Here is a 27290-nt window from a genome sequence, read left to right as displayed (position 1 = left end):
GTGTCTTGAATAAAAGTGTGAATATATTGATAAGAGTATTGTCCGCTTGTATACTGATGCTATGGTATTTGATTACAGCTACTTGTTGCTGATTTTGATATCGAATGATTTTTTTATTTATTTAAATACTTGAACGGCAGTTTAATAGCAAAATTAAGTATTTAAGTCAAATCAAAGCCATTTAAAAGCAGGTTATCTTTCATTTTGTATTAACTCAAAGCTTTTCAAGCAATTTACACAAACAAAAAAAGCACAAGAAATACTAACATGCAGTGGCATACTTGTATTCAAAAAGATGCCAAATACTTTTAATAATTACAAGTTATGTCTACTTAAAAATATGATCCATATCATTTGATGAAGGCCGTATAGACTTGCTGTTGTTTGTTTCAGTCCGTTTTGTATCCGAAATGAGAAGGCTAGTTAACTGGAAGGGGGGAGGTGAACGTCCAGGGTTCGGAAATGAGAAATGACCCAACGCCACACCACCAACCCCTCCACCTCTCCCCTCTGAGCCTGCCCCCTCCCCCTATCCTTTATTCTCCCTCCAGGAAAGAACGAAGGAGGAGAGCGCAGAGATGGGCGAGGAGAAGAAAGGGTGGAAAAAAGGTGGATGGGGGTAGAGGAGAGAGAGAGACAGAAAGCATTAAAATTCATGGCCTTTTTTATTTTCCCCACTGAAAATCAATACTGTCTACTATGGATGAGGTGAACAGTGGACAACAGTGGTTGTGGGCAGAGAAGGATGCGGGGGGGGGGATAGATGGATGGATCTCAGGGTGGGGGGGTTGTTGTTCATTAAGTGTAAGCTGCAGTAGTGGGGACCCTCAGTAGGGACCCCGAGCAGAGGCTATTGTCCAAGGGGCAGTCACACACTGGAAAGAGGACACAGAGAGACGTGTGTGTCCAGTCAGACAGGTACAAAGAAAAAACACACACTTCCTAACCACACAATTAACTTGGGTCATTTCAAACCTGTATGACTTTCTTTCTTCTGCAGAACACGAAAGAAGATGTTTTGAAGAATGTTGATAACCGAACCGCATTGAACAATGACTTCCATTGTGTGGACACAAAACCATCGAGACATTTCTCGAAATATCTTCTTTTGTGTTCTACAGAAGAGAAGGTCACATTTACTGTATATTCGTCAACTAACCATATACAGATCAGAATCGAGTCGATATATTCTATATATTACATATATTTACTTGTATCTCGCTCCTGACATAACAGCATCTTGTCCCGGCTTGTTCACACTCAGCAGCTCTCTAGATTCTCACTGGGATCTCAGAGACTCACCTCTTACACCTCCTCCCCAGGACACCAGGAAGCCCATTACCATTGCGCATACATGTATGTCCGAACGCACACGTGTGTATATATGCCGATGCGTCTGTACTCGGGGGGCCATGCTCATGTGCATTAACAGGGCTTGTGAGGTCGGTTACTATGGGGATAGGTGTAGAGGTGTATGCCCCGGCTTTTTTTCAGACGCGAGTAAAAGAATCATAAATAATGAAAAGGAAACGGCATTAAAATGCAAAGGCCGAGGCGTAGACATGTGGCTCGTATCGACATTTGTGGATTCTGAGATCCACGGACTACGTGGAGTTTCTATCTTGAACCTGTGGTGCCTGAGAGGGGCCAAACGTAACAATATTTTAACAGTGATATCGATAAGTTGTCGCATAATATTTATGTCATAGTTGTTTAACCGAAGAGATTTTTAGCATCTGATGTTCGAATGTAGGCAGTGTCGATTCAACGTACAGTATAATTTTTAAAACAGTGCTTTTGCAGTTTGCTATAGATAGATTACAGTGCAGTAGCGAAATGGAAGACGAAGATATTTTGTGACATTTCTCAGTAGTAGATGGGGTTCAATGTTGTTTGGTGAACGTCCTTTTAAATATCTTCCTTTGTGTTCTGAGGAAGAAAGAAAGCCATACAGGTCTGAAATGACACGAGGGTGAGTAAAGTATGAAAGGATTTTCAGTTTTGGGTCAACTGTCCCTTTAAGTACACACCGTTTCTTCAATGCACATTCACTGCAAACTTTGAAACACATCTGCGATTCCTGATATGTTCGAATTGTTCAGTAAGTTAAAATAGAAATGCTGAAGGCTTGAAATCACACAATAAGGATCGCTGTAAACTTCGAATCGCTAGTTTTGTCGCCTCGCTCGCTTCCAGCATGGACGGGGCGTTATGGACTTTTAGATGACAGATAGAGGTTTGAATTGCGCACTGAATCACACTTTAAGTGGCCTTCTTTATATCTAAGATTACACACGGAGGTGGACGGCACGGATATAGGCCTGAACTACAGATAGAGGTTGGAGTGCATTTCATGCTCACAGGTGAGGGCGAGTGCGTGCATATATGTGTGTGTGTGTGAACGCGGACCCTTTGAAGTGGAAATGGCCCCTGGTTGGCAGTAGGCCAGTGCATCAATAAAGCCAACTGGAGTTTGAGAGCCAGTGAGAGGCATTTAAGTTCCATTTCTCCCAGGCCTTACAGCTCAGGAAAGACCTTTTCTCCCTCTCTCTCCATGTCTATCTCTCTCTCTCTCTCTCTCTCTCTTTTTTCTCTTGCACACACACACACTCAGAAAAATAGAGCGTAATCAGGCCAGAGTTGTGCTCTACAATGTTTGAGTGTCCCATAATTGAATATGTGCTCAGGTGTTTATGTGTGTGTGATTGGTTGCTGATTTTGAAGAGCCTTGTTAGACACACTAGCACAGTAGGGTTGACTTTCAAGTTTAATCAGAAGAGTTGTGTTTGTGTGCCACACACAGAACACACAACTGCAATGGGAGACACAAACACACACCGGTTTTCACTGTTAATCTGGCTTCACGTTGTTACTAATAGCCACAGTGTGGACATCTTTGTGTGTTTGTTTGCATCGTAATGATTTATAAGCCTACACAATACAAGGGGCAGGGACTTGAGATTTCTACAGTGAACAATGTTCGAAAACTGTTATGAAGTATATTAACTTAACATCCAAATTTTGGTTGTATGATATTTTTTTATTTATTTACTTATTAGTTATTTTAGTTTTTAGTTTTAATTCATTATTTTATTATGATTATTACAATTATGATTATCATGTACTATGTTTTTAAGAATTATTATAATATAATTAACAAATGTATTCATATTATTATTATTATTAGAATGTAGTTTTAAAGTTTAATTTGACAAACATTTTCAAGCGTCTTGGGGTCTTAAATATTGGCTTTTACTGGTATTAATATGTTTTTGAACTTCTATTTTTATTGTCAATTTATTTTCGGTTTTTATTTCTCGTTCTATCAGTAGTGAAAGTGGAGAAAAAGTGCTGTTTGTGTAGTGTTTATGTCTTCCAGTCTGTGTTTTGTAGAACTTAAAACTTTTGAGATTGTTTGATCATTTGTGATCGCAAAAAGACATCCCACAACTTTTCTTCTAAATTGTTACCCGTTTCTTTTAACTTAAGATAAGCCACCGAACAAAATACTTGCGTTCTTAATACGAACAGCGCAACACGTTTTCTTGTCCCTTTTATTTCGAACAACTGTTGCATCACTCAGCTGTTTTTTTCTGCAAACTCACAACCTATTTGCAGTTCCCCCACAAAACACGCAGCCGTCCGCTCTCTCTTTCTCCCTCTCTTTCTCTCTATTGATCTAGTCATAGTTTTCTGTCTTCGGTGTGCTGGCTGGCTGGCTTTAATCAATACAGATAATTGTCTGCTTTCTCCCGATGCCAAACAGTCTGTGTTTTTTCTCAATGAATCCAGGTCTTCCCCCAACTTGCACACATACGCACACACCCAGCCCACCTACACGGGATTCCCCCCATTAATGACAGGAGATAACCTGCTTTCCTTACCGATTTTTCCTCCCCCCCACCAGCTCCCCTCTCATCGATTGCCGTGAGATATTGCTCCATGTGCCGTTCTCTCAGTGTAAACATGGCGAGCACGTGGCGCCGGAGCTACACGCCCATAAACAAGTAGGGCAAGGACGCATTACGTAACCAATAATGCACGTTGCCGCATTTGTGATATGCTTTTTGTGTTATTTTGTTTTTCTGATAAGCTTTTCCCAAAGACCTTGCTGGTCAACTAACTTTGCTTTCTAAGTTGTGCCGCTGAACATCATGTTTATGTGGGTCCACCAGTCAGGTCAGCATCAACGACAAGAGGTACACCGCATATTTACAGTATATAGTCTGTATACGGACTGTATGTACGAGTTATTGTAAAATGTCGAATAGCACGTAGGTTCCAATAGCTTCATCTACCGACTTCAGATTACACTATGTAAGAAAATAACATTGACCCGGTTCAAATTTGTCCCAGACTAAAATGAATGTTTGAGCTGTCTAAACTTAAAATAACTTACCCTGACATATCTTAAAATATGCCAGTGCCATTGTTTCGCCTCAAGATACACATAAGTTATGTTTTTTCTCAGGCATTTTTATAAAAGCAACTTAAATTTTCTTATTTAACTAAGCTAAGCCTTGTCTGTGAAACCAGGCCATAATGTATTTAATAATATCATTTGAATATCATCCGAACCAAGCGCTGGCCTTGGCTCAACAACTTTGTAGACTTTTGGTCAGTCCTCCAACCTCGGTTCACAATTTAACCGAGTCGTTTCTTGTTCTTGTAGCTTGTTCATGCCGTTACATTCTTACTTATTTTTACCATGAAAACCAGATGACAAAAATCGCAGGTCGGTAAAAGTGTCAAGGTTACACCATTTCTTCACATATTGGCAGGCAGGAGACACCACAGCATTATCTACCTACCAAGCTTTTTTGAGTCATTTCATAGAACTGAAGCACACAAACGGTCTGAATGCGAGACTCTGCTCAATCACACATGATATATTTATAAGGACTGAGTCTTTAATTACTGTCAGAAGATTGTTTATTTTGACCGAGTTAAAGAATCTTATTTAGGCCTCTGAGTGTCATTAACAAGAAACAGCAAAATCTATTTCTTTCTTTATCTACGATGGTTACACCTAATAGCATTCATGTGTTAAAGACAACATAAAATCAATATTGACTCTATTTACTTTCCAAACAAATGTGCTTGGCCTTTTGCACGATTCATCAGTGCATATAAGAAAAAAAGTGTGTTTTTATAATCTTTCATCAAAAGAACGTTCTCCGTCTTTGAATTGACATGACTTGATTCACTTTTTGTAACTTCGGCTGTGTGCCACGGAAAAATGTTTCATTTTTTACTGAAATCTCTCTGGATGTCAGAGATGAGTTGTGGTGGATAGTGCATGTACATGTTGCATACTGTAGTGTATATTCACACCCCTACCGCTGTCACATAAAAAGCAATATGGCCAAAAAGAAATTAATAAATACAATTTATGCAAAGTCTGCCCAATCATAGTTTCCTTCTAAATTACCTGTTTTACTTACAAGCATGTCACATTTCTAAAGGTAATGCATTTCATGTTGTCTTGAAGGTCACTACATATACGGGCGTCTTTATTGTCACTACTACGGTATTTCCTTAATATTGTGTACTGAGTGATTTTAGTTTTTCTGTAACCATTAGTCAGCGGTCCACTGTCCAGTATTGCGGTACTGGAGATTCAGCCATTTTGTGCGTCTGATTTTTTGCTGGTGCAATGAGAACATGGCCTGATCCAATTTGTGTTGGTCACCAGTGTGAAATGGCGGTCGACCGGGGGATCGGCGCTCTCCAAAGCCTCTCAGCTCCCAAGCTTTTCTTGTCTCTCTTTCCCTCTTTCTCTCAGCTGGTGATGTGCCATTCATTCGACACCTCACTAGCACTGGCATCCAGCTATCAACAGACAGTGTATATAAGCAGACATATATATACTTATAAACATGTGCATGCACACACATACAAGCACTGTGGGGAATAGTTCATTTGCATTATATTAACTGTTGTGGAAGTTAAAAAGCTCTTTCTGTAAGTAATATTTGGCTCATTCATATGCATATTTTATATCTAATTAAAGTCTTATTAATTAAGTCTAATTAAAGTCTTTGTCAAATAATTTCAGGACAGGGAGAATTTTGACAATGTACTATACTATAACAACAATAAGACGGATTTCAATTATGTCTCCTCTATGAGAAGCAGAATTAAAGGGACTTCGCAAAGTACTGTGGACCCCCAATGGACACACACACACTCCATTTTCAACATCTTTAACTCAAAAACACATATCTTGCCATTTCCCCCTCAAATACACACATTCACTGTGATTTTGACAAAATTGCCATGCTTGACGACCATATAGCCTCCGACATAGCAACAAAGAGAGGTAGCGCAGTAGATGGGGGGGGGCTGATGGGGGGGCTGTTTGTGTGTGTCATTTGGTGAGTGAACATAAGTGGCTCTGAGGCGGTAGAAAGGTAGGCTGATGGAGAGGGCGAGGTAAAATTAGACAGGAGAGTGGCCACCTTTCTGTGCAGGCAGAGCTTAGGACAGCCTCTGAGAAGAAATGCTACCGCGAACCTGGTGAGTGTTTGCGACACGATTCAAAATGGAGTTTTGTTAAATAACCAAACAGAAGCTTTTCGGATAAGCTCAGGTGCTGTGGCCGAAATGGACAGCACATAGTACAGAAAGAAGAGGTTTAATACACCCCAGGGAACCACGGGTGAAAAACCTTGCCCAAGGGCACAAGCGGAGGGTAGAGGGGGCCTTCATCCTTTTAACTATCTCTCCTTTTTTCTCCTCTCTCTGCTTTTTAGAAGAATTGTCAGTCTGTCTTCATCTACACCCATCCTCGTGTTACGGTTCTGTTAGCATCGCTATGCTAGTTGAGGAAAACATACCTGCCTAACAAAACGGTCTCTTGTCCATAGAGAGGGAAATGCATGTATCGGTTTCGATCTCTTCTTTTTTGTTATGCAGTGCCAACAGCTCTTTCTCCGTTGTCATGAGCCTACATCAAAAATAACGTTCAACAAGGTTAAAAAACATGTCTGCAAGATGACAAAAAGGTGCAAGAAATTAAGAAATCAGGCTGAAGAGAAGGGAATGGGAGATCTGTAAGTTTGTGTGTATTCATCCATGTTTGAATTGCGAGGCCCGTTGTTGATTCGACTCCCTGCCGCACTTGTGTATGAAGTGGTTGGGTAAATATAACACAGCCGTCTTCGTCAGTTCTCAAAACACAATCCCCAGATTTAAATCCCTGGGTGCGTAAACGACAAAAGAAAGTGTGTGTGCATGTGTATTAGAGAAAGCAAAAGAAAATAAAGAAAGGAAGAAGAAATGAGAAGGGGGGGTTAGGCGACGTTGCAAAAGTGCCTCCAACGTGCGTGGCTCCCAGCTCCCTCCGAGAGGAGCCCCGATCGATACCAACTCGGAGCAATAAAGCTTTCTCCCTGTCATCTCCACAGAATACAAAGCAGAATGGGGGAGAGAAGGGGGGGTGCTGGTGGAGGGGGGATTGAGGGGTGAAAAGCTGTTCCGCTAGCCAGACCAATTTCCTAACCCTCCCTTCTCTTCTCCCTCCACCTTTTTAGCCCTCCAACTACTACTATGTACACCACCTTTTCTCTCTCGTTCCCTGCTTTTTCCCCCGGACTTCTCCTCATCTACCGTGTGTTGTGTCTGGTTATATTATTAATATTGTTTGAATAAATAAACTTAATAATTCATCGCTGCAGTTTTACACAGATTGATAGCAGGTGAAAGATTCTGCAGGATCTAGAGAAATGAAAGAGGGATGGGGCACGGGGTTCGAATGGGGGAATGCTGAGGCTTGAGGTCGGAGCTTTGAGAACGAAACCGTGCAAGCAGGATGGATATTCAGGTTGGGAATGAGTGAAGAAAGCGGGGAAAATATAGGTGAGAAAGAAAGACGGCACGCAGGCGAAGAGGAAGAGGTCAAATAACTGTTCTCTTTAATTGAGAGCCAATTTAAGTCCGGTGCAATCGATAAACCTATACACCAAGCAATCTACCGTCCCCCATAACACATACATCATGCTGTTTAGTTGCTTAGTAGATTCTGTCATGGACACACACTGTCCTCGGCCCGCAGATGGGATTTGTGGACACATTAGATTGGCTCGGCATCGGTGCTTATAGCGAACTTGGACTTGTGTACATTTGCACAGGATTTATATTTTTTATTTTTGCACTTTGAAAGGATTGACAGGACACAGTCATAATTATACCCCCTCTCTCTCTCTCTCTCTCTCTCTCTCTCTAAGATCCCTTCCATTCTCTTCGGATCTGCTGTTATCCTTTATAAGGAGACGGCTGTGTAAATCTCTCTTGCCTTCTCTTGTCATCCCCATTTTATTGTACAATCATTGTGATTTCCCTCCTCTTCCTCTCTTTGTCTTTCCTTTTTCCACTTTTTGTCCTGCATTTACTCAGATCTTTGACTAACACCCTTCCAGTTGCTCATTGCTGTCCACTCGTTCCCTCCATCCATCCGTCCATCAACGGCACCGCGTGTCAGGGTGAAATAATAGAAGGACAGAGGGTCGGGGTGGACGGACAGAGGGATGGAGGAAGGGTGGAAGCGTTGGCCTCCCTCCCTGTTTTGTGCGTTCCCCCGGGGAGGGTGGTAATAATGGTAGCCATACAGGGTAGGGGGGAGAGAGGAGCGATTATTGTCTTGTAGGGAGTCAGAGGTATCGATCGGCCCAGAAATATGTGGTGCGAGAAAGAGGTACTGTATCGGATATAATATACACTCCTGAGACGGTAGACGCAGAGGCACACACACAATAATACAATATACCAGGCGAGAGACTCACATACACGTACACGTACACGTACACAAATAAAAATACAAAATACTCACTGAGAGAGCGGCTTGTACACAGGTGCACACAAATATATTTACCTAAACCTGCTCTTAGAAACACACACGCCGCAAAGATGCTCGCAAGCTCCTAGTACGAAACACACACATGGCCAGAGGCTTAGAAAATACACACACACATACAACACAATAATACAATTAAACCTCAGCGAAAGATTCACATAACTGAACAGGTACACAAACGTTTCTGCACAAACGTGCAAATCTAAACCTTTAAAATAAAAGTCTTTCTAAGGAAAGAATAACATGCATTGATAACTATATTTATGACATTAAAAACATATGCTGTTATAATTCATTACATTATTATATTAAAAAGGCAAGTATTTAACTAAAAACACAGCAGTGTAATATGGTAAAAATTTTTAAATGATACATTTATTTTAGAAAAAAACCAGACCAATTTATTAATTTATCACGGAAAATTCTCGCTCTTAGTTAGATTATCACATTAAACGCTCACTCACACACACGGATGCAGGTCTTTCACTGCTGTTGCCTGGCAACGTTGCTAGGTGTCCTATTGGAGAGCTGTAATGTCCAGTGATGTCATGACCACAGCTGACCAGCACTGCTGCATGCTGTACTGAAAAAAGAAAGAGAGAGAGAGAGAGAAAGAAAGAGAGAGCGAAAGAGAGAGAGAGGAATAGACGGAACGAGTGAGGCCTGGAGCTTTTGAGATGCTCAGTGTAAAGTTTTGACAAAGCAAAAATATTTCATAATTTTTATATCGCCATTAGTGCTATATTGTAAGAGCATCTTTTAATAAATTATATAAATCAAAACTGATACAAAAAGCTGTAAAGTCTCAACATTTACGTCTACACTTCAAAAGTGAAGTTATTATTTTTGTGTTGAATAAACTCGATCTTTTGCTTGTTTTAAGCATGCGATCTTATTTTTGGAACTTTTTGTTCTTAGAAAAACATGAATTTCTATCTCTTTACAGTCGTTGAATCGAAATGTTTTCCATTTTAATGCAACAATGTTTTTTTATAACTTGAAGTGAAGTGATTCATCAGGTGAACCGAATCCAAACATGATGAGAATATGATGCAACTCTATTAGTGTGTCTCTTTTAAAGAGTGTGAGAGGTCTAATTTTAAACCTGTACTCCTCCATTGTTCTGCTCTATTGTCTTTAAATCAGGTCAACAGCCGATAAGATTTAACACCCTAACCTGCCTCTGCATCTCTCCGTGAGTGGAGGGGGAGTCATGGCTGTGCTTATGAGAAGCTCTGTGTGTATGTGTGTGTACTTTAGAGCGCCACGTTTATCTTTTGATTTGTTGTTGTGGTGTTGCTTTAGTCTGGGTTAAAAGGATATTCTGGGTTAAACATAAGTTAAGCTCTATCGACAACATCTGTGACATGCTCTCGATTACCTCCGAAAATCATTTTTATTCCTCCCTCAGTTTGTGAACAGCAAAACATGTTTTCAATTACCCACTTACAATGGAGGGTGTACGGTACAACCAACTTCCTTCTATAAGCATATCCTGTTTTTAAATATTAAAACTGTGGGATGATTTCGTTTTTGATATACATTCAGTATATCTTTTTTTCTCATGCAACTATTACATTATACGCTGACTGACGCAAATATAGTGGCTAATGTATTGCTGTCTTACATTTTGGCAGCCTCTTTATCAATTGCACCATTAACTAATTACATCAAAACTATATAGAGGCGCACAACTAGTCTATGAACAGCACCCGCCATTATTTATAGAGCTGTCTGTAAGATATACCCCGCCTCCTGTTCCTCCAAGGCAGACGTACCCCCTCACTGGCCTCCCAAAAGGTTAAGGGGGCCAAGACCAGGGGGAGGGAGATGAGGGAGGGTGCCTGGCAGAGTGACCCTTGACCCCAACACACGCCACCCAGCAGCCCTCTCGCGGACACACACACACCCACGCGCCGTCTGTCACGGTCCTGACAGGCGTTACAGAGGAGGTTGGGGGTACATAAAAGGGGGCCCAAAAACTTGCTAAACCCCTGACCGTGACCCTGAACATCACACACACACACATTCTAAAGACAGATTCATTATGAGCAGTGGGCTAAAAGGCTTATGGCAGTCCGGAGGACACATCCACTGTCATGTTGCTGAATAATAAATGCGTGTGTGTGTGTGTGTGTGTGTGTGTGTGTGTGTGTGTGTGTGTGTGTGTGTGTGTGTGTGTGTGTGTGTGTGTGTGTGTGTGTGTGTGTTTCTGCATAGAAGTGTGTGGTGGAGATTTTAATATAAATGCGACTAATTGATTGATGGGTGTAGCTTGAATATTGCACGGTGTGAAATCTTTAATATACGGAGAAAGTTCAGTTCAACGTATAAGTATAGCTTTTAATGTATTAATATATTTGATATAATTTTCTTTAATGCAAAAAAACGCCGTTTTAACACAAGGTCCGTGGATTTAGAAAATGATGTGAAAACGAGAACGATTCACATAAAATGTCATTGATAACGTTGGGTGTTGCGTTGCATGCGTTTGTTACATCACGCAAGTATTTGGTGACCTTTGAGGCGATTTTAGGAACTTAATGTCAGAAATAGAAATATATATACAAATGAACGTGGAAATAACTGTAATTTAAATTGTGTGTTAATTTTTTAGAATCACTCTACATAAAAAACGATTTACGCCAAAAAACGATAACTTATAGACCATGACTTGAAACAGATAAAATTAAATATACCAAAAAATGGATAAAATAAAAACTCAAAGTTCAGAATCTCGTGCAGCTCGAGGCTCGTTTGATATCGATCTGTCGCGTAACTCGAATGCAGGATGTATTTATACTGAAACAAGCACAGCTTACCTGATAAAACCACACGTAACTAACCTACAGCAAAATCCAAAAGCAGGTTTACATTTCACGGTTTAAAAATCACGAGGAAATCCTCCTGCAGTCTCGTGTTTGGCGTGAAGCAAGCGTTTGATGTAGCACATTGATGGCGTCTGCTTCCCCCTTGCGGTCGCTTACCGCCATTGCAGTTTCTTTTCTCGTCGGGCGGACGCAGTCGCTTTTCGCTCTTTGACAAAAAACAGTGGAAAAGAGAGGCGTGTGAAGAAAGGGAAGAACGAGGGTGCGATATAAGCTGCTTGTTTTTTCGTTTCACTGATGAAGATTTTCCAGCCACCCCAGCACTTTCTAACGCCGACTAGAGCAGAATCTCTTTTTCTTTATCTCTTTGTCTCCTTCCTCTTTCAGTCCATCATATCAAACCATCTCTGACACGTGCCCACAATATTTAAAAAGTAATATTTTTCATATCTCTATTCAATAACTCGTTTACTTTTATAGTAAGTTGACTTGCACGCAGAGGATGTCATAGGAAGTGTTGGGTTCAAAGCCAGGGGTGAAGAGGGGAGACAGGTGGGTGGATGGTTAAATTAGGAGAGAGTGACTACATTATCTTCTAACGCTTCGGTCTATTTCTGTCTTTCGTGTACAAAAGAATTTGAGATGAACGGGGTTGGCTAAGAACTTGTCGGGCACGAAGTTGACACCAAAGTTCAGACTTGAATATTTCAGTAACAGCATGAATATTCGTTCCACGATTGTCAGTCGTTCATCCGGGAGAACAGGGATGGTGAGGTGGACGGAGGTGTTTTGTGTACACGGATGAAGCCCATGGACTCGGACAGTAAGACAGAGGGCTGTGGTTATTTAGAAAATGGCGGCTATGGCGAAATGTCTGAATTGCAGGTAAGTCAGTCTCTGTCTCGCTGGCCTTTCTCCCCTCTAATGATCTCTCGAGAGGGGGCCGCAAGGTTAATTAGCTCTGCCTTCACTAACACACTCTGCTAATGAGAGAACATCAAAACTAACTGGACTAGAGACAGAAGAACTGAAATGTCAGGAGCAACTCCTCAGAGGAATGCAAGAGATTGGAATATGTGTGTGTGTGTGTGAAATAGGGACCTGGTGGGCAATGTTTATACATACTTATCTTACTTCTCTCATGTACAGCAAGAATTAGATTTAGGAAATATGTATTTATTATTTTCATATTCATATTTCACGTGCGTATATTATTTAAGATGATTGTGTTTGTGTTTCCAATCATAAAGTTATTTGTTGGTTTCTGCTGTGTTTGCATTTGCGCTGGTGCATTGCTCCACATTGGACTGACACAATCTGACCAAAGCATTATGAAGGATTTTTTATAGGTATGAATCACAAGCTTACAGCGTGCCGTAGTTTCATTTTTGTTTTTTAATCATTTCATCGTGTTGACAAATAAACACCCGCTTACACTAAAACACGGCATTGCCTTTACCGTACTGAGATGAGTTCTATTATTGTAATTCATAAAGCTGTTCTTCCAGCAAAACTACATTTATGCCTGTCAGACACACTCATCTCCCCCTAGATTTTGAACGGTATTACATACAATTTTGATTGAATTAGAGCATTGTTTCCTCCAGAAATAAAACATTCATAATTAAAAGTAAGTAGCCTAAGTTACAAAATATTTCAAATGTAAGTTTAATAGAATGTAACTTATGCATTACGTTTAGTTTAAGAAAATGACTTCAGTGCACTTTGTTTCAAAGTTTTATTGTATTCAAAAGCTTTGGAACATGATTTGACTTTGACATCTTTAGTCCTGATAAAAAAGTAACTTTCCCAGAATTTCTCTCTCTCTCTCTCTCTCTCTCTCTCTCTCTCTCTCTCTCTCTCTTTCTTTGTGTGTGTGTGTGTGTTTGATACCACACGTTTAAACAGGAAATGTGGGTGACACTACACTGACTCACAGCACAGAGGTTTGTGGGTAATAGTGATACACAATAGTTTGCATGTGACAAAATCTTTTATGTTTTTCCAGCCATTAATTATAGTATCATCGGAACAATAGATCAAATAAAGATATCACAGTGTGTGGTCTGCATTTTAAAGGTTTGGGTAAATTACTCATGTTTTTTGTGACCTACAAATACCAGCACTACTTTGTACTGACACAAATTACTGTTGCGTTTTTGGGTAAATCTGCCTTAAAATATATTTTTTTATTCTATGCAAAAATATATTTCAGTGAGGTGAGCTGAGCTAAACGGTGTTGTAAAACGTCTTTTTATTCTCAGGTGAAAACTGTAAACTGCACAATTTTTCAATTTTTCTTCTATAGTTTGTCAACGTAAATAATGCACAACTGTACAAAATCATACACAAAGATTCGCAATTCAAAGTTATTAATATTACACAACTTAAATTGCATAACTAGACCAAAGGGTTTATTTCAAGTACAGACTTTGTTCCTTTCTTCTTAGCAATATTCTTCTTTTAGCAAAAGATTTTCTTTTTTTTGCCATTACATTACAGGTTTTTACAGATCAGAGTAACCTATTAATTTTAGAAATATTTTAACATGAATATATGGTTTTCTTTTATATTAACTATACGAGTGATTTGTGGTCTTTAGTCAGACATGAAGGAAGTGTGAGACACTTTTATGTAACCAGTGTGTGTCGTACTCGCCTCTCCAGGCCTTTCGTGGCTTTACATCAAGAAAGTTCATTGGCACCTTTACAGACTATTCAGTGATTTTACACTGTGCTTGCAATCTACAGTTCACCTCAACAGTGGAAGCAGGTGATGAATCTTTTCTTTCATTTCAACTTGACTATCAATATCAGTGAGTAATTCATCTTAATTTAGTAACCGTCTCGAATGCGGTGGGTGGCGGAGGAGGGTTTCGTTTGCTTCAGTTGGAAACAGGCATTGAATTTAGTTTGTCTTCTATGACTAAAGCAAGTTAAATTTGTCAACCACCAGTCGTGATAGTGACATAAAGAGTGAAGGAGTTATTTTCATTGATTGTTCAGAGGAGTCAAAGAGCGAAAACCTTTCCGGTGAGTCACAAATACACCGACTCTGCGATACTTCATTTGAGACATAACATGCATTATAGATTATTTAATTTCAGGTTATTAAGTTGCTTGTGTGTTACCAATCTCTTGGACTGGTGTTTATTTTTTGGTGTAAATTCAGTGAAAAGGTTTGGAAGTGACTTTTCTTGATTTGAGCGATCGCTCATTCATTTTTGAAACATGCATTAAAAAAACACAATCGTATGCCTTAAACTGTTGGGCAGGTGTGTCATCAAAATTGTTTTTAAATATCTGACTTTATGTACATATTTTTTCCCATATATAGTGACATGTTTTCAAAAAGTAGTACTTTTTATTTAATACATTTTATTAAAAAAATGTTGCTTTCCAATAAACTTTAATTCCTTTCATGCACGGAATATCATTGAATAACCTATTGTAAAACGTTTGATTTGCAGTATATGTGTATATTCATATATGACCAAATTTAAGAAGAGGAAAACTATAGGCTTATCTATTTGCTTTTGGACATTACGCTGTGGATGGTTTTTGGTAGCCATCAATTTCACGAGTGAGATAAAGAAAAGCTGTTATCCCTCTGCGAAGTCCACATGCTCTCACGGGATGAAATCGTCTCCCGTCTGCATTAACAGCTATTGGCGCTGCGCTGTGTGTGTGTTTGTCTGTATGAATGATGCTGCGCGGGATGGGACATGCTCCTGTGTTTCGGGAGCGCTGCGTGTGGCGCAGGTGCTGTATTAGGATGAAGAGAGTGTCAAACAGGATGAAAAGCACAATGAAATAGAAAAATAAAGGACAAAGGAAAGACAGATAGAGCAGTTGAATAGGATGCTGAATTCTGGTTGAGGGTGATATTGAATTTTGGGTTGAAGGTTCATTGATTAAACCTGTGGCATGAATTTATGTAGCCATTTTTATAATGTTGAATGTTATCACTGGATGTTGCATGACCAATTTTTAAAATAACGTTGGCTATGGCTGAAATTTTGGATTTAAAAAATTAAATTAGACAGAATTTTACATTTATTTTTACAGTTTATGTATAATGTAAAAACTGAGATTTTATGGAATTTCACTGGTTTTGTGTTTTCACGTATTTTTGCAATACGTTCAAAACACGTCAAATTACAGGAAAGACTGCAAATCTACAAGAAAACGTTGAAAAACGTGTAATTTTGTGTCAAGAAAATTTCAATTTAATCCCGGACAGGGATTAGCCTAATCCAGGAGTTTTGAGCTAAATTAGGATATTTAAGGCGTTTTTTAAAAAACATCCTTTACAAACAAACATTACTGTGTGCATCTTGAGACAAAACAATCGCACTGATATATTTTAACATAAGCAAATTGTTTTCGATCAAGTCGGCACTAACATTTGTATTAGTCTGGGACTAGGTTTAAACCCTGTCCGGGAAACTAAATGAAGACTACACAGTATATGTCTTTTTTTTCATTGAGCACCACACAATAAGTGCAAAAAATATATATATTTATAGAGATATTTTCAAAATTGTGAAACACATATTTTGATGTGTTATCTGGGAACTACCCTTTGTAGCTGATGATATAAATTTGATGTCTGATGTCTCAAGAATTGTTTGTGAGGCTGTTTTTCGCTCTATTTCTGCAGATATCAGGATGTCTAAAGCCTTAGTGGATGACAAGACGGGAGCTGAGCTTCTTGTGGACAGCACAGGTAAAAACAATAATTCTGTGCATGTGAATCCTCATAATACTTAGCCTTTAATAATAATATCCACAGCGTTTGTACAAAGCACAGTTTCAATGTTTCCATCTGTGATCTTGTGGGAGAGATGCGTTGACCGTGTTTCATCGCCCCCTAACTGTGATTCACCAATATCTTCGATGCGTTTGTGTGTGTGATGAGAATTTATTTTGTCACAGTTCTCACATTTTCCATTTTGTCTGAATCACACACACTGGTAGAACACTTTAGTCAGCAGGGCCCCGGTTCAGACACCCCACACACAAACGAAGCAGCATAAAGTAACCCAGGTTAAACGCTCCATGGTATTCCAATAATGTGATGCCTCTGGCTAACCAGACCATGCTTTGTTGATGTAAAGGCCGGAGCCTGAGGCGGTACTCTGACCTGATGTGTGTATGTGTGTGTGTTTTACAGACTCTGAGAGGAACAGTCCAGATGCCAGCGATCAGGTGTGTGAACTTCTACAAGTTTTATGTTTGTGGTTTGATGTCAATCAACTGTTTTGATAAAAAAACAAACAGAAAAATATAATTCTCCACTTAAAGGTGCTGTGTGTCTTTTTTTGGAGGACCTATCGACAGAATATACATACAGTAGCTATGTCTTCAGAGGTGTATAAAGACTGCATTATGTTTTTCTTACCTTAGAATTACCTATTTATATCTACATCCCCTTACATGGAATTCACCATTGTTTCTACAGTAGCCCTAAATGGACAAACTGCTCTACGGAGCACGTCTTGTAAATACGTTATATCTTTCGGCAAGAAACGAAAGCGTGATGACCGCTTAGTCCTGTGTCAACCACTTTAGTGCTTCAAAGGAGGCTGGAGTGAGCCGTTGCTTGCAATTCTCAACCTCACCACTAGATGCCGCTAAACTTCATACACTGCACCTCTTCACCGTATGATAATATTTTATTAGCTTTACAGGCTGACACACCACTCTTAAGTTTTTCTAAACTCTGTGAGCTGCGAATGTGCATGTTTTGTTTATGTACATGATGATTTAATAAACAAAAAATATTACAAGGCAGTAATGATAAAAAACAATCAGACTAGCATTAGTGAGACAGTGTTCAGTGTACTTACACGTTTTTTATTTTGGGTAATAGTGGAGATAAAGAAGATTGGATATACAAACATTAACTTTGATTTATTAAGTCGTTTGCAAGTATTTAAAGTTTTTTTTTTCAAATCACCAGGACGTGTGATCTGAACCTTTTGTTAATGTCAAACACGGATAACATCATCACTTTCTAATATGTCCTGAATATTCCGTTTGTTTCTTTTCATCTCATTCAGACCCAGCCAATGAAAACAAGCCCTTTCTGTCTGTCTCCTGCTCCCAGCAACACAAAGGTGTGTTTAAAGGTTTCATCCGAATGCTATTATTTGTCTGTGTTTACTAACCTTCAGGTAATATACGCTGAGATGGTAATATGCAAACGATGTTGGTTTCAGCCGCATTCCAAGTGAGATGTTCAATAAGATAGAGAGAGAGAGACAGAGAGAGAGAGAGAGAGAGAGAGAGAGAGAGAGAGAGAGAGAGAGACCCTACAGGTAAAGGGTAAACAAAGAAAGTAAGGGAGCACAGATAAATGAGAGCAGGTCTGTTGCATTAGTTCAGACGCTCTTGTTAGGTATGCTGGACTGATATTCCCTGCGTAACAAGTTTAACTGCTGCTCTCCGTCTGAAGCTGTGAGAAAACGGGTTAAGTAAAGAGTTTTTTTTAAATATGCACTTTTTGTGTATTCATTTAATACTAGTTTTCATAGTCATTTGTGGTTTATTTGTTATAGATTACCTTAAAGTTACCAAACATTTAGTTTTGTCATTCTTTAATTATGTTAAAAGTTTGGTAACACTTTATAATAACTTGCATTAAAAAATAATTAAGAAAAACATGATATAATGCTCAACATATCATTAGTTACTATATATTCAAATAGCTAGACATGTAAGATCATGTGTTTGTTGAGATTTGACAATAACAGTGTGCAGGGGTCATTTTGATGAATATGATTTGATTACTGAGGATTACGATTTTCTTCGGTTCTCTACATGTTGATTAATTTTCTCTGCCCTTTACACAAATGTTGTAAAAGTCAGAGGTCACAAAGGTCCATTTATAAACATTCACAAAAATGAAGAATAGTCAACTTTGAATTGGGTACTGCAAAAACATGAACAAATTATTAATAAATTGTGTAAACATGGGTCATTTACAATCAAGATGGCTACTCATAAGGTTACTAATGATTAGTAAATGTTTATAAACATTTAATGCAAATGCTAAAACAAGAACAAATAATTACCATATGATTTGATAAAATATCAAAATAGTCTACACAACAAACAATGAACAAATATAAGAAGAGTTTGGTTCCAAAATGAGATGAATCCCTTTTTAAAACATTTTAAAAATCATGTTTTTATTGTGTATTCAAATTAATATCAATCAAACTGCATTTTTTTGAGGTGAACATTTTTTTATTTAAGCCCTTAGGACAACAAAAAAACAGCTAACTAACACAATAAAACACAATAAAAACATGATAACATCATAAAAACATGATATTTGACATTTTTTAAAACTGAATTATCTCACTTTGAAACCTAACTCTTCAAAATATGACCTTTACAGGCTGTGTCTTATGAATTATGAATTAATAAATAAAACGTTAAATGAATAGTTTGTGAAGCACTTATAATTACAAGGAAAGTCTTTAACAACATTTGTAAATGTAAAAGTGTTTTCAGTAAATATAAAGTAATAATCATGTGATCATTGTATAGTTTCTATTAAAATCTTTTGTAGATTTTTAAAAAGTGCCTGATCATATGAATTGTGATCATCATGTTAATGAGTTATTAATGAAAGTGATTTTTTATAGTGTTACCAAAAGCTTAGTCTTTAATTATAAATGAAAGTTCGACATTAATTAATAAATTAATGCTGATCTGTGTTTTGTGCTTTGGAAGTCAAAGTGTTATAATCGTGCAAATGATTTATTTATTTAAATTTTTCATAATGTTTAGAATTTTAAATTCGATTTGAGTTTTATATGATTTTCAAGTAAAGCTGTGATGATCAATGTGTTTTATTGTCGTTTGTGTTTATACTTTTATGCAATAATTAACATTGTGTGTTGAATGGGTTTAATCCAAAGATCAGCGTGTTTTTTATTGTTTGTGTATTCATGTATTTATATGTGTGTGTGTTTAGACTAAAGCAGAGGAAGCTGCTGAGATGGCCAGTGTCCATGGTCCTCCACATCCACCAGCTCAGCCGACTTTACAACACACACAACTCATGCTGTCAGGCAGTCAGCTTGCAGGGGTATGTACACACACACACACACACACACACACACACACACATAAAGACATGTGGGAAAAATACAGGTATACCAAGATGCCAGATGCCTTAAAACTACCTAAATATTTAAACAATAAATCTTTGCGATACATGAGTGAACAGGGCCTAATCTACTGACTTTTTTAATGCATGATCAATTTTCTCCCACAGTCTTTCTTGCTCTCTCTCTCTCTCTCTCTCTCTCTCTGTTTCACCCTGTACATTTGACTGCTTTTGGTTGATGTGTTTCTTCAAATTTCACAAGGCTTTTAATGCCTTAGGGTTTTTATAAACTGTCCTGCATGCTTGACAACTGAGATGCTTTTATGCCCTTTTGCCGCTTGGTGACGCTGGTCTTTATCTCTTCTCTCCGTCCTTCGCTCCTCTTCCTCTCTTCAGCTGGCCGCTCTGCTCCCTGCTCACCAGCAGCAGCTGTTGTTGCAGCAGGCTCAGGCCCAGCTGTTAGCTGCGGCCGTGCAGCAGTCCAACGCAGCGCATGCCGCCCACGCAGCTGCGGCAGCCAATCAGCAGCAGCAGACACAACAGCAGCAGGCTAATCAGGCGGCCGCGCAAGCCCAGAACCAAGCCAAAACCGAGCAAGCCCCTCCCCAAGCCCCGCCTCCACTAGCCCTATCGCAGCCTATCCAGCTCACTGCCCAGGTACAGCGGCCAATCCAGTAGTGCGGTTTAAGTTTTGAAAGTGCAGTTTTGAATGGAGGCCCTCTAACTGGATCGCTGTTTTAATGTAAAGCTTGCAAGTCGGCAAATATGTCAAATGATTTAATAAGCTTTTCTATTTTTGCTGTTTTTTTACTTTTCATCCTCACATCGGTCTTGTTCTTTACATTTGAAGGACATTCAGCAGTTGTTGCAGTTACAGCAGCTGGTTCTAATGCCGGGTCACCATCTTCAGTCTCCCGCTCAGTTCCTGTTGCCTCAGGCTCAGCAGGGCCAGCAGGGTAAAACACGACCCAAATATACTTAAGGATGTCATATGGTCATATGATAGCTAATCCTTTCACTCCTATAGACCACTTTGAAAAATGGAAACAACGCTGGTCCAGAAGAACTTCCTGTTTCCGTTTATTAAAACTCCAGAAACGTTGGAACAAAATACAACCAACACAACATTTAAACCGTTAATGATATATTTCCACATGTAAGATTAAATCAAATTAAATAAAAAATTTAACCGGAAGTGCTTTAGTTTACATCTTGCAAAGTGGTCTATAACAAGTCTATGAGTGTAAATGTATGTTTTATATATTTATAATTGTATTTATATTTAATAAATATATATTTATAATATCATGTCATATTTAAAATGCCATACAAACACATGAATAAATAAACAAACTCAAAAATAAATGAGGTGTATTTAAAAGGAAATCAAATCCCTTTCATGATTGAATTATAAAAACCTTTCTTTATGAAAACATATGTACACACAGGCAACGGCTTGGGGTGATGCACTAGTGTCCCCTGTAGTGGTCAATGTGCTACTGTGCCATTAAAATCCATGCATATGCATGAAAGTCCCCTCTGTGCAAGAAAGGGTTAAAACATAATATTATAATAAGTAAATATGATATAATTATATATATGTTTGTTTTACATGTTATTTATATTAACATTTAGTAAATGATTTATAACTTAATACCTCTCTCTCTCTCTCTCTCTCTCTCTCTCTTTCTCAGGTTTGCTTTCGACATCAAATCTGATTTCACTACCTCAGCAAAGCCCAGGGAGTCTGTTGAGCCCCCCACCCAGACTGGGGCTCCAAGCACAGGTACGGGAGACACTGTGGATATTGTGAACAGCGTTGTAAAGATTACAAACATGCATTGCAATTTTTTACTTCATGCTACATAATGCACATTGCTAATTTCCTGTCACTCAAAATAGCATGTGAATTAAAATAAGGCGAAGATTGATCCAAACATACAAAGTGATCTGATGTAAACAGCACAATTTTTGTTCTAACAAAAAAGAAAATGCATACTATACACTGGTATATTACAGCTGAATGTTATTCTAAGCACACACAGTATAAATGACATTTTCGAGTAAAGCTTTGAAAAGTAATGTTATGGTTTGTTAATAAATTCTGCAGCACGCTGTCGATTACCTTAGGAATTGTTCACTTGTCTGAATCACAGAGGGAGAATCTTCTGAAATATGTATGAAATGGAAGCGTGGTCTAAACTTCACATGTTTTTGAGAAAGTAGTCTGTTTTCCCAATTTGTACTGTAGTATCATCTTGACGACAGACTGTGGTCATTGCAGAGGGAGAAGAGCGTGGAGAGCGTGAACACCGCCCCATCTTCAGCACCGTCCCTGACCTCCGTTGCCACAGTGACGCCACATGCCGAGGAGCCCAGCGATTTAGAGGAGCTTGAACAGTTTGCACGAACCTTCAAACAGAGGCGAATTAAACTGGGTTTCACACAGGTGTGTTTGCTTAAAGTGTCCTCCGTCTTTTGTATCTTCTATACAACTTAATAAATAGAAAGAAAACAAAATGAAATCGTTCAAACTTTTTTAAGTTTACAGTAAGAATATTAACAATAAAGAAATGTTGTGGTTAACACAAACTATCAAAGATCAAACTTAGTTTTTTATTCGTTTATTTTTCGTTAATGGTTGAAAACATTAATTTAATAACATTATTTATACATAAAAATTATTTAGCATTTATAAATACAGAAAATTGTTAATTTATGTAATGCATTATTTAATGTTAAAGTCCCAGTGAAATAAAAAAAAATGCATGAAATATTGCAGCGTTCATAGATAATCGTTTATCAATGTGGGTTATTCTCTTTTTTAAAACAGTGTGCCCTCATGACCTTTAGTTAAAATCTGAAAATGCACTTCCTGTAATGACTATCCATCTTAATTGACATATGTTAGACGGCATGGGCGGAGCATCCGTTGAGTCCTCCCCCTATACTCTCAGTCTGCTGCCAGTTCCATTTCAAATTGCAACGACTGTTTTTATACATCTTATCAAATCGCAGAAAACGACGAAAGCAACGCCTACAATTTTTCTCCTTAGAAATTCCATTTCCTTCGGAAATGTGTCAAAATACGGAAATATAAACTTCCGGTTCACTATTGTAGCGTGTTCTTAATGTTATCCACATATTTTAAAGAAACTGTGAAGAGAATCACTCTTGCATAGGCCAAAATAAATGAATGAATGAATGCTAATCCTTCTCCATGTCCTCATGTAGGGGGATGTCGGTATGGCCATGGGTAAACTGTACGGCAATGATTTCAGTCAGACCACCATCTCGCGCTTCGAGGCTCTCAACCTGAGCTTCAAGAACATGTGCAAACTCAAACCCCTGTTGGAGAAATGGCTGGGCGACGCAGGTGTGTGTTCAAGTGCACGAGTACACGTGATACTTGTTCCATTTACTATCGTTCTCGAGTAAGGTTACGTGCTTGTTTTATAGAAAACATGGCGATAGACAACATGCTGCCGAGTCCCAGTTCGCTGTCCTCACCTCTGCTGGGCTATGAAGGGATGCCTGGGCGACGCAGAAAGAAACGCACCAGCATTGAGACCAACGTCCGCATAGCCCTGGAGCGCAACTTTATCACGGTTAGAAATACAAATCACACAACATTTTAATTTTTTTTTACAGATATTGTTCAAATGTACTTATTCCAGTTTTTATGTTTATTGCACACAGCACAGCACGACTTTAGGATTGACCTCAGTTTTGCTGTATCATGAAAAAGATATTGCATGTTTTTTGAAAATGCTGAGGCTGTTTTTTTCTCTCTGGGGGAATGGCGGTCTATCAACAAACTCATTTAGGGGAATATTATGTCACCATATTAAACGTCATATATCTTGCTCTGTTGTAGTATTGTTATTTAAGTATTGTGAACATTTATCTTTCAATATTAAACATATAGTAGCGTAGACCAATAAATGCATAAAAGTATATTTGGTATTTAATTATTTAAGGCTATGATTTAAATACTGAAAACCAATTTTGCAAATGTTGTCTTTGCATGCCTGGCACTTCTAAAGAGCATTTCGGACGAAATTATTATTATGAAAGTGGTTCCGACTGCAGGTATTTAGCGTATCTCATCTCACCTTCCCACAGAACCAGAAGCCTACCTCTGAAGAAATCCTTCTGATGGCCGAGCATCTCAACATGGAGAAAGAGGTCATCCGCGTCTGGTTCTGTAACCGACGGCAGAAAGAGAAACGCATCAACCCGTCCAGCGCCACGCCCCCACTGCCCAGCCAGCCCCCGGCACCCACGCACAAAACCCCCTGCTACAGCCCGCACATGGTACACCCGCCTACACCATTAGCTGTCCATTTAGCCCAAAGCCATTACGGTTGACGGCTGGTATTGAAATGATGTTTGGATAAAACAATGTGAGAATGGGTGCTCTTGCATGTCTGTTCACGAAGCATTTGAATAATGTTTTGTAAAAGACAAGATTGGATCCTTGAAATGTGAAAAAAAAATGTAATGAACAAATCCATGCACTTTAATGTTTGGAATTCAAATGATTTCTAATTATGTCTTTTTCACCCTTTTATCTTTTAGATGACCAGTCAAGGACTAGTCCCGGCTGCCACCAGCCTCAGCACAACAGGTGAGATTCCTGCTCATGTTGTACCTGGTTGTGTGTTTTAATTGGTTTATTCGTGGTTACGAGGGCGTGCACTAACTTTCTCTTTATATGTAGCCGTCAGTCCCACAGTATCCATGGCCTGCCCTGTCAATGCCAGTGGACATGCAGTAATGAGCTCCACCCCTTCCTCTGTGACTCCGCCTCCTCTCAGCACAGTCAGCCCCTCTCCACCCAATCTCAGCAGCCCTGGTCTGAACGCAGGGTACGAACATGTTCATATCAAAAACTTTATTAACTTTACTTACTTTAGTATTTACATTTGTATCTAATATATATTGCACAAAATACTAATTTCTATCTTTAAAGGTATGAAAAAAGGTTTTAATTAACAAACGTTTGGTATCTAAATAATTGTCCTTCCTTAAATTGGTCTTTGGACACTAGCTATCATCATCACGTTGACTGCTACTCTAGCATTCATACATGAAACTGAAAAAATGTAAAACAACAAACTATTATTATGTCACCAGCTTTAATTATGACTAAACATTCAAGACTAAAATGACACATTTACTGTATTTGTCTATTTATGTTGCTTTCGCTTTGCCACTTGCTAATGTTAATACAGACAGCATGCTGAATTTCTTTTACATGAATTCTTTTACTTTTTCTTAATTCTTTCTATCCCACGAAACAATCACAATAAGGGCACGTTCGCACCTGTATTGTCACTAAACCGCTTGCTTCTCTCTGCATGTGTGAATGGCGTGTGTCTGTGTGCACGTGTAAATGGCACTCGACACGTTACAGGAACACTATGATGGGTGTAAGCACAGGAATGAACCAGGCTCTCATCAGCAACAATCCTCTGGCCACAATGCAAGGTTTGTCATAGAGACCGGAAAATGAAAAGCGGAAGTAGCTGAGATGCAGTGACGGTTGCAACATAAGTTACCGAAATTTTACCATAAATAAAACAAAATATCGAGGCACCATTTGGGGTTTTTCCTCAGATATTATTCTTACAGAACACAGTGAAATATGTTTAGGCAACAATCCACATGAGCTGTCAACGGTTTCTCCAATGAATCCATTATTAGGGAAAGGCTTCAGCGCCTCAATTGGCTTTTAATTTTGACAGTGTGAACAAGTAAATTCGGAAAGAGAAGAAAAGCAAACTGAAATGTGGCTTAATTGGGAAGACCAGAGGACTAAAATACAATTTCATCACAAATTCATCACATCCTCATCCTCAATGCATCCATACGTGTGTGTGTGCTTATGTTTGTGTGTGAGAGGAATTGTTTGTGAATCGTTTCCTGTCTTATTCCAAAGCTCCTTTCATCTCATAGCCTTACAGTCAACATGACACCAAAATGATGTACCTTCCTGAGACATGTTCCCTGTTTCCCTTATTGTGCAAGAACCATCATGAAACATGTCAGAATAGATGAAAATGCTTTGAGTAATTTCATGTTGACTTTAAACTCATTTCATCATCATCATCATCATCATCATCGTCACGTTTAGATGTGGACATATAAGATGCATCTATTAATGTGCTCTTTTCATATATATCTTCACAGCTCTAGCTGCCAGTGGTGGTCAGATGTCCCTTTCTGCTCTTGACGGCAGCAGCCAGATGTTCCTGGGTGGAGCCAGAGGTCCAGGAGCTGGACTTCGGCAATCCCTCTTCCTAAACCGCCCCACTTTGCTGCCTCTGGTGACGGGTGCGGGCATGGGGCTGGTTAGCAACCCCAGGGCTTCTCCGCACCCCGGCGGCAGCGGTGCGAGCCCAGACTCATGCTCTATCTCCCCCTGCTCAAGCCCCGCCTCCTTCTGCTCATTAGGCGACGCTTCGCCACCCCATCTGGGCGGAGCTATGGCCGAGTGACGCACACGACCTGATGCAGTTGAGGGGAGTCAGAGGGGCGGACGAAACACGACAAACAAAACTCGCCTTTTCAACCAAAGCCATCTCTCACTTCCCTCCATTGCTCTCCTTTGCTCGCTCTCTCATCAAGTCTTTTAATGCCAAAAATACAGTTAGATGGAGGGAGAAATGAGCAGAAGAGAATGGGGATAAGGAGAGAATAGGACGATGGGTGGTCTGTTTAAACCAAAAAAATAATCTTTACAGCGTGTAGAGGTGGCAAGAATGTACATTTATTCCTTTCTGAATGGAAAACAACTAACTTACATGAACTGATACAATTGAGGGCAGGGTCAAGAGCCAAAAAAACCTTCACGGTGGAATAAAGAAACAACAAAAACAAAAAAACGGGTGGCAAAGAATGGAACAAAGAAAGGACATCTGACAAGTGTCACTGGATGGTAGAAGGAGAAACCAAAAAATAAATAAACACAGAAGAAGAATGGAGAGACTCACAAAGACAAAAAAATGACAAAAATGCCAAAATTGCCAAATACCAAAAACCAAAACCAAAAATCGGAGAGAAAAGCTTTACCTAAGACTTTGAAACCTGACTTGTCCAGGATCAGATTAACTCTACACGACACCAAAAACGTCCTTTTCATTTACTGTCCATGCACTCCGTATTATTTATGATGGCCTGTCAATTGTTTCTTTTTTCTTTTAAACTGTTTGTAAATGTCTTTCTCAATCTACCTCTGCTCATTCTTTTTCATTCCATTATTACTGATGATCAGTATTCTTAATAATTTTTCTGTCGACATTATTTCATCCGATAACAAGAGTTTGGAGGTATGAAGTATTGAAATACCTCCCATATCTGCATTTTAACAGTTCTGCGCCAATGCTCAACCCAAAAACACACACTTCACACAAACACACACACACACACACACACACACATACACTGAAAGTGTGAGACAGGTCACTTATTTTCCTCCA

At 39.0% G+C, this 27290-nt stretch overlaps 1 protein-coding gene across 1 annotated transcript; it reads left to right on the top strand.

The window, feature by feature from the left end:
- Positions 1–12483: 12483 nt before the first annotated feature.
- pou2f2a (POU class 2 homeobox 2a) lies at positions 12484–26309 on the top strand (the record flags this gene model as incomplete). The annotated part of the gene is made up of 15 exons (XM_079485031.1): positions 12484–12505; positions 16345–16410; positions 16858–16892; positions 19672–19785; positions 20203–20463; positions 20657–20762; positions 21501–21592; positions 22091–22255; positions 23041–23182; positions 23266–23414; positions 23932–24123; positions 24388–24436; positions 24530–24677; positions 25226–25299; positions 26002–26309. 15 exons carry the CDS (start codon positions 12484–12486, stop codon positions 26307–26309), a joined length of 1923 nt encoding a protein of 640 aa, XP_079341157.1.
- Between the last annotated feature and the right edge of the window lie 981 nt (positions 26310–27290).

This window comes from Barbatula barbatula (genome assembly GCF_947034865.1).
Source record: "Barbatula barbatula genome assembly, chromosome: 21".
NCBI classification, from domain to species: domain Eukaryota; kingdom Metazoa; phylum Chordata; class Actinopteri; order Cypriniformes; family Nemacheilidae; genus Barbatula; species Barbatula barbatula.
Note: the sequence above shows the minus strand (reverse complement) of the source record. Positions and strands in the feature narration are given on the sequence as shown.